Source organism: Strongylocentrotus purpuratus, unplaced genomic scaffold (genome assembly GCF_000002235.5).
Source record: "Strongylocentrotus purpuratus isolate Spur 01 unplaced genomic scaffold, Spur_5.0 spur5_scaffold_1, whole genome shotgun sequence".
In the NCBI taxonomy this organism is placed as follows: domain Eukaryota; kingdom Metazoa; phylum Echinodermata; class Echinoidea; order Camarodonta; family Strongylocentrotidae; genus Strongylocentrotus; species Strongylocentrotus purpuratus.
Genome location: NW_022145594.1, coordinates 44,921,895 through 44,930,688, shown reverse-complemented (window position 1 = coordinate 44,930,688; position 8,794 = coordinate 44,921,895). Strand labels below are relative to the sequence as shown.

The 8,794-nt window shown below is 34.8% G+C and overlaps 1 protein-coding gene across 1 annotated transcript; it reads left to right on the top strand.

The window, feature by feature from the left end:
• Positions 1–577: 577 nt before the first annotated feature.
• On the top strand, positions 578–6,982 carry LOC105444011 (tyrosine kinase receptor Cad96Ca). Its single transcript, XM_030978303.1, has 11 exons — positions 578–719; positions 1,130–1,160; positions 1,943–2,013; positions 2,605–2,775; positions 3,175–3,279; positions 3,631–3,812; positions 4,097–4,201; positions 4,619–4,724; positions 5,400–5,496; positions 6,205–6,304; positions 6,708–6,982. Exons 1-11 carry the CDS (start codon positions 692–694, stop codon positions 6,765–6,767), a joined length of 1,056 nt encoding a protein of 351 aa, XP_030834163.1. The 5' UTR covers positions 578–691; the 3' UTR covers positions 6,768–6,982.
• Positions 6,983–8,794: the final 1,812 nt, after the last annotated feature.

The following is an 8,794-nucleotide window of genomic DNA, read 5'->3' as shown; positions in this document are numbered from 1 at the left end:
ACATCGACACGGTTTTGATCCTGGGGCCTCACAGTTACGAGGCCATTGCTTTGTCACTGTACCATAACGCATGGCTATCCAGAGGATTTGTTTATGTTGGGGACCGGGGTAAAATGCAATAAATTATTGAAAATTTATTGCATTTTCTGTGTTTATTTTATTTATGGAAACTGCCCCCTACCCTAGCCCCCGCCTCGTACAGTCATGATTAAGTGACAAAGCAATGGCCTCGTAACTGTGAGGCCCCAGGATCAAAACCGTGTCGATGTGCTATATTATTGCCCTTTTGTGGGGCATTAATCCTCATAACTGTCATTTATGACTAAAGGATGTAGGTCCCCTATTTGATAAGCATAGTAGCATACACATGCTTTAGCATTCACGCAAAACACACATCGTCAAATTATTATTCAATAAAATCTGAGAATGTATACTATTATCTAGATCTATTATTTTTAAATTATTTTTAAAATAATTCCATAAATTGGGGTAAAACTAAAATATTCCAACTATATGAGCGACAGTGTAGAAGCTTGTGTCTTTAGATCTTGCATGCAACTTTGTTCACCATCCAGATCCCACACCATGTACCTGTGTGCCAACTGGTCTGGGTTCTGGGGCTTCTGCAGGTATAGCTGTCTTAGCTATCCTGTTAGTGGCTTCTGTCATCATCAACATCATTCAATTCATCATGTTGAGGAGACATGAGACCAGACCAGGTGATTACATTCATCAATTCTACTAGAATAGTTAAACGATGGAATCAGAACAAAGAAAAGCTATGTAAATGTATGTTTTATGATTGTTTTACCTGACGGCTTAGAAACTAGAAATGAGGATGGGGCCTTACCAAAGCACATGAGCATATTAACTTGGTATTGCTTAAAGAGGTTAAGGAAAGATACTACTGGAATTTGATAGCGAAAGTTTTTTTCTTGCATATTATAACATCTATCGCTTTCCTCAATGAATTTACCCATACCATATCAACACCTTAAGGATAGAGATCCATTTACTTGAGCTTAAATTTTACTTCCTTCTTGATAAATGTGCTATATATGTTTAGAGTGCGTAGAAAATGTTACAACATTTCTATGTTTGCCTCATCCTCTTCTTTGTCTTTTTTCAGGTTTTGAAGAGTCACACAAAACTGTTTCTAGGTTAGTATTTAGCAGTTAGAAATATTCTACAGAAGATTGAGATATATGTATCAATCGATAAATATTGATACAAACACTCTCCCCCACACACACATTCTCTCTCTCTTACTCATACACACAGTCACACACATCAATATTCGGATGTAGTGAAATATGAGAAACCACTGCAATTTAGGATGATATCATTATTCATGTGTTTCCGTTTCACATACGTAAAAAGTAAAGTCAGAAACTCGAGTTAGTATTTATATGAAACAACATTTAAGGGCATTGAAAAGTAGTTCATTTGAATGCACAATGAAGACATATTTCGTAATCTTGGAAACGAAGTTGATAAACCTATGTACTTTATCACATAAGACGAAAAAAACTGCTCTAATACGAGTCATTGGAAATTAGTTCGGTGAGATGGCCATGAGATGGCGCTGTGAAATAAAAAAGGAGCAGAGAGTTTGGCCATCTTGGTTTCACTGGGTCACAGCATGGCGTATATTCTTTTGTTTTGTGCCTGCCCAAGAAAGCAGTAGTCGCCATATTGTGTCCGACTCGAATCGGGTTGACCAAATTCTGTGTATATAGATGGCTCTGAATATTGATAAACACAGTTTTTCTGATAAACTGAGTTTATCTAGTTTTTACACAATGGGCTTGCCATAGCCGGGCCCGTAGAATTGAGCCCGTGGATCCGCGCCTGACTGAATAGTAGGATGAGGCAGAAAGGTCATTTGTTCAGTATCGCTGTTAATGCCTCATTAAGGAACAATTTGTTCATTTTTTCACAGAGAAGAAAGACATGTATCCCATGAGGCAAACGACAACACGGCGTATGAGATGATTCAGAACGGAGATAAAGGTGAGAAAATGTGTAAAATCATTCAAGAGTTTACAACGAGGTAAGCATTAGTACCACGAAGATTACTCACGAAGTAAAAGAGGGTTGTGAATTGCCATAACAACGTAGACAAAACGTCTCACAACCACACAAAAACTATAGTACTTAATGATAATCATTTTATCCCAAACTGCACATTACATCGTAACTATTAAGGGTATTACTTGATTAATTACAGTAATTAAAGTATATTCCACAGGAAACATTAAAAGCTTAATCATTCTCCCTGATCAGAATTGTGCTAGGCCAACTAATTTAACAGGGGTTTTAAGACTTACCTCTAATATCGCAAATTTACCTCTCCCTCCCACACACACACGCACGCACACACACATATACACGCACACCCACACACAATCACACACACATACACATACCACTTATGAGTTTATGGTGAATACTTTTTCACTTTCGATTTATATTTGAAAGAAATCTAGAAAAAATTATCCAAGGGTAGCCTTATTCCTGCTTAGAGGGTGAAAGATTGCTTGTATTTTTGATATTTCAAGTATTTTAATCGTTTTAATAAGAATCTAATGTTTGTCTTTGTAGCATACACATCTCTCAAACTCGGTCCATCCGACTCTCCCATCATTGCTCCTGAAAACGTGACGTTTTTCACCAGACTCGGTTCAATTGGACGGGGTGACTTCGGCGGAGTATGGAAGGGGGAACTCCGCTCGAATCAAAGTCAAGTAGACGTTGCTATCAGGCAGATTCCAGGTGGGTTTTGCCAACCACTCCCTATAAAACAATAATGAGTAAAAAAAAAAAAAAAAAAGACCTAAAGGCAAATCACTTTGATGTATATCAATGTACCCTACAATAAAATGGAACTTTACGAGATGTTGTTTTATCATTGATAAACAGAGATATGCCATCAGCTTTCTAGAAAGTTATATTTCAGTATGACCAGAACAAACGTATAAAGTAACGCCTCGCTTGAACAGTAATTCTGTTAACCCTATGTATCTATAAATACTTATCTAAACGGTTTTACCTCGATCTTGTATTTACAGCTGTATGATTGACTTCTGGCTAATGATCTTACGGCACCACTCTCTTCGAATTTGAAAACCCAAATAGTCAAAATAGTTATAAATAAGATGTATCTTCTCTTAGATCAAGTGACCATATCAACCAACGTTCTTCGAGCTGTCAAGGTCCTTTCTGAGCTACCGGATCAACCGAATGTTGTCAAGTGCCTGGGATATTGTCAAGAACAAGGTAAAACACCCCTCGGTCAACTAATAATCTTTCGAGTGTCTGTTTAATTATATACATATTATTTTGAATATGAGCGTTTTTTTTCTAATAATGTGGAGCGCAACCTTTGTATTCAAGTCAGTATAGCTATTCTATCCTGCCTGAAGGTACGTAGCAATTTAAGTAGACTCCGCCTCTGAAGAACCCAAAACGATTCAATCAGTAAAACAAGAGGGTCTTGGAAGAACAGTCATTTGTATTTAGTAATAAACCCAAACGTTTCCAATATAATATCATGATGTCTAATGAAACATGTTACAAATCAGTTTCATACATTTATTTCTTCAATTGAACGAATTGCCGATGATGCAGGTAGCATTCTGTATGAGTTCATCTCTGGAGGTACCCTACTCACCCATCTACAGACCACAGGGGTGCAATCCCAACCCACATACGGCAATCTCAAACCAAACGGAGTTCGTATCGATGAAGGTAGTCTACTCAACCTGGCTTGGCAAATTGCAAAAGGGATGCAGTATCTTGCATCAAAGAAGGTACCCTTATTTCATGACTTGCAATAGAATAAAATTAACAAAGGAGAAGGGGAAAGAGGGAGGGGGACAGGACAGAGGGGATACCAGAAGGATGAGAATTACATAAATGGACTAAGAAAGTGGAAGAATAGGAGAGGAGTAAGCCAGTATGGTACGAGGGTTATTACGCTGATCAAAGGTGTATGAATAACATCCAGATTATATAATTGTGGATTTTATTCATTTAATTATTTATTATTGTTATCATTAAGTTGTTTTTGTTTTGTTTTTTTTTGTTTACAAAGATCATCCACGGAACTCTTTGCGCTCACAATGTGTTAATAGCTGATAGAAAGCAATGCAAGCTATCAGATTATGGATTATCTTCATTATTGTTTAGCGGCAGAGGTGTGAGTATTATCACCTTATTTAATGATTATAATTATCATCAGCATAGAGATGGATGGCACATCTTTAATGAGGACCACAATCTATTTAATCGACAGAACATATCGGAAAATCTTGATACTACCAAAACGTCACCACGGAATTACATGTATGTGTTTCATGATTTATCACGTTAGTAATTTCCCCCTTAAATTGTTACCCATAATATTTATACACCCTGAGCAATGTTATTGACCGTGGTGTTTGTATAATATTTGGCATATGCAATATTGATTTTGATGTATTATCGAATCTGCTTGTAAATTGTGAAAAATTCAGCCATCGTCTGATAATCACGGTTCGTTTTAAACCATGAACAAATGATAATAAACTCTAAACACGATTTTCAACCTTTTTTTCTATACTTTCCAACTTTTCAGAAACCAACAAGATGGAGTTCGCCTGAAACCATGGTTACGGGTGACCAATCAACAGAAGGAGATAGCTGGTCTTTTGGTATCGTCTTGTGGGAAATTGTGACATTAGGTGAACAAATAATGTTCATATCGCATATAATTGTGCGTACCATCTTAAAGACCATGAAGTTCTTTACGTAGGAAGCCTTATAAGCGTTACATCTGTCCTTTATCAGGGCCCTTCTATTATTATTACCCTTGCAATATTATTGTTAGGTGGGTGGAGTGGGTGGAGAGTCGTAAATATGTATTAACGACTTGCCAAAGGAAGATAGTGCCGAGTTGGGATTCGAACCCTTACACCTCGGATTGAGAGTCAAGAGAATGAGACACTCTACCACGACCCCTCCACTTCAGGTGTAACATATGGTGATATGAAGAAAAGTGAAATAAGTCATTGCACTTAAATAATCAAAATATATCATGACTAATACTTGTTTGATGCATTTTAGAGGTGAAGAATTCAAGCCACTTATGGCACTCTATAAGACTCACCAATAATATTTGCGATTTAAAAAATATTTATTGCATTATTCGTATTCAAATACATGCCGCAGATATGAATAACATTTAGTCTAAATTTATCAACTTAATTCCGCTTGTACTGTCAAGGGTTGATGACAAATTCTATATACATGTATATGATAAATACATATAATTTCTCTCAAAAGCTTTGGATGTCACATATTCGTATATTGAAACAAATATTTTATTAAACAAAATTATTTTTCCTCGATTTTCTCAGGGGCGAGGCCATACCCTAAAATGACCTTTGACACTGTCCAAATGGAGATTGCCAATGGTTACCAGATGTCACGCCCTCGCCATTGTGGACAAGAAGTGTAAATATTACTCTTTCAAGCGAATTGTTCTGTAAATGTCGTAATTTGACTCACTCGATGCTCTATTTATATTTCCTTGATTTCATGATGATGTTTTGTATCAAATGCAGATATATTTCCAAACATTAAGAAACACAATTACACTTGATTCTGCAAACTTTCTTTTGAATCAGAATCTGAAGCTGAAAATAATACGTCTCAACACTCAACAGAGAAAATGATAGAATGATAAAAACAATGAATAACATAAGACAAGGTGATAGTGATACAAGGAAAAAAAAAGAATAACATGAGGAATGGTAGGAACAAAGTGATAAAACGATAAAAACAAAGAATAACACAAGAGAAGGTGATGAAAGGAAGAAACAAACAGTAACATAAGGAAACGCAGAAAGAGAAAGTGATATAAGGATAAAAGCAAAGCATAACATAAGAGAAGGTGATAGAAGGAAGAAACAAAAAATAACATAAGGAAAGACAGAAAGAGAAAGTGATAAAAGGATAAAAACAGAGAATAATATAAAAGAAGGTGATAAAACGACCCGGACTGGGTGCGCACATAAAATAATGAAACAACAGTGATGAAACTGCAGTTGCACGTGAACTTTGAATTTGTCGGCATTTTGTATTTGTCTTTGTATTATATTCGATTCGGTAGTTCTATCAGATTTCTATTCGATAAGGATTATCTTTTTCGTATCGTATCAGGTATTCGGTCATGTCTGGTTGTTGGGAGAAGGAAGCTACACATCGGAGTAACTTTGATCAGATCCTCAAGAGTTTGGAAAGGATTCTAGAAAAGACTCATGTAAGATGGTCTGAAATTTCCTTCTTTGTACATGACTATTGCATTATTTAGTTTCCTTATACATTTCCATTTGTATAATTCCGATACTACATTAATCTCAGTTCAGAAGGGATAATCAAAATCCCGGAAAAAAAATAATTCTAGCCCTAATCCTATAATTATCTTGGTAATTTTGGTGATATATTACATTTTTCTCACGATTTAACTTTTTGTCCGTATCCTTCATATTTTTGTTCATTTATACAAAATTACCATATTTTGCATAATGCTTACCCTCCTTTAATTACCATATCTCATGATAATGTCTGACTTTTATTACTATAATAATTATAACTATTATTATTATTATTATGATTATGATTATTGTTTTTATTATTATTATAATTACTTTTGATTTGCACAGAATTACCTTTCTCTCAATGACTTGGATGAAGGATTGTATGCGTCTACACTGGACATGTGAAATTAAGCCTTGTTCGGATGTGCAGCGATACTACAATGCATCTACATCTTTTACACTGTAGGATGGTTGGATCCAAGCCAACTAGCTCGGACTACAGGGATATTATAGGAAAATTATAGAGACTAACTGCTGTAACATTTAAACAAGAATGATGAATCATGCTATCGAAAATGCTTGTTTGAATTGTGCATATGTATATATATATATATACGTCTTTTGTTTTTTAGTTTTGTAGACATTTTAGAGAAACACTTGCTTAAAGAAGTAATGTTTAAAATGTCAATAGGTGAAGGTATTCTAGAGTAAAATAAATAAATAAATAAATACAGATATTTAAAGGTCCCGTGTGTTGAAAATGATCTCATATATTTAACAGCACATTCTCATGACTCTCTGTCGGTTTTATTGTATACATACTGTGTGAAACTCCTAAGATACCTAGCCACATTTGCCACTGTTTATGTTATTTCATAGCGTTGTTGTATGTGGATGACCACCTACTCCCATTCTTATTTCTTTTTGCACTCCCTCTGTCTCTCTCTCTCTCTATCTTTTTCGCTTCTCTCTATCTCGCACTCTTTCCTTTTCCCCTGTATTTCCCTTGTACCTTTCTTTTTCCCTCCCTGTCTCGCCACTATTCTCCCATCTTCTATTGTTCTTGCAATCTCAGCCCTCTCTTCCACCCTGTCCCTTCCACCTGCCTCCTTACAACATTTAATGTTGGTAGTCATTATAAATATGAAGGATATTATACTATACTGTGCTAAGGTTATGTCAATAGTTTTTCGCTGGTAACATGTGACGGTATGGCTAAACGATTATTTCTATGCAATACTTCGAATACATGTCAAACATTTTCACATAAAGGAATCATCTTTTAAAATAATTTGTACATTATATTTATACAGAATGGATCTGCATGTGATATTATGCAAGGTGTTATAGTATAAATCTCAGCACTTACTAAATATAGAAATCAAATGATTCCAGACCATATAGTTCTGGAGTATACATAAAGTTATTTCACAACTCAACAAGACTGAAGAAGATATAAAGAGATTTTGTATTGAAACGTGTATTTCAAAGAGAAAACAGAGAAAGCATAGAAATACAATGTAGCGGAAAGGAAAATATACAAAGAATACGATACAATATGACTAACTAAATGAATTGATGAAGTTCATCTGATAATTTGACTGCTATGTGTAAGTTCAATTTGATGTTGTAGTTACCTCTTGTGTTATTCATGAAATATTTATCTTCTATAGATAAAATATATATCGTCCAATGTTTTTACGCAGTCACATTCATGTTTGTCGCAAACCTTTATCTTGAAGCATACTCGAGCAAAGGCTAAAAATAAATCACATTTTTTTAAAATATTTTTTTAAAACTCATTTATTCACGTTTGACATAGACAAACTGATATAATTTTGAATTCATTTGATACTGCTTTTTTCTTGTAATGTATTTATGTGAAGCTATGGTGGCTCCTAAGGGACACGCAAACGCAAAATTTCACGTCTTTGACGTGAAAATCCACAAATGTGTTGCATATGTATACGTCAAATTTGTGGATTTTCACGTCTTTGACGTATAAATCCACAAATTTGTTGCAAAGGTATACGTCAAATTTTGCGTATGCGTGTCCCTTAGGAGCCACCATAGACTACTATTAAACTTTCAATTTACTTTTGACTCTGATGATTTCAATTAAACTGACGAAGATTTGTCAAAAGATAATGATATCATAGTCATGACTAGGCCTATTAAAGGTCTAATAATATTGTTATAATATTGAAAATATCGCTTATGAAAAACGTATATGTATGGCACATGTAGAGTAAAATAAATGTGCAGATGATTCAGTTTTAGTTTCAATTGTCTGTTCTAAAAAAATAACCAAGGTTCTTTACTGTCTGTAATTGTTTTTTTTTATTTGTATTAAAGAATGTTAAAAAAAAGGCTCATGGTATGTTACTTATATCTTTTGCGTAATAAAAGTTGATAAAGAAAAAAGAAAACGT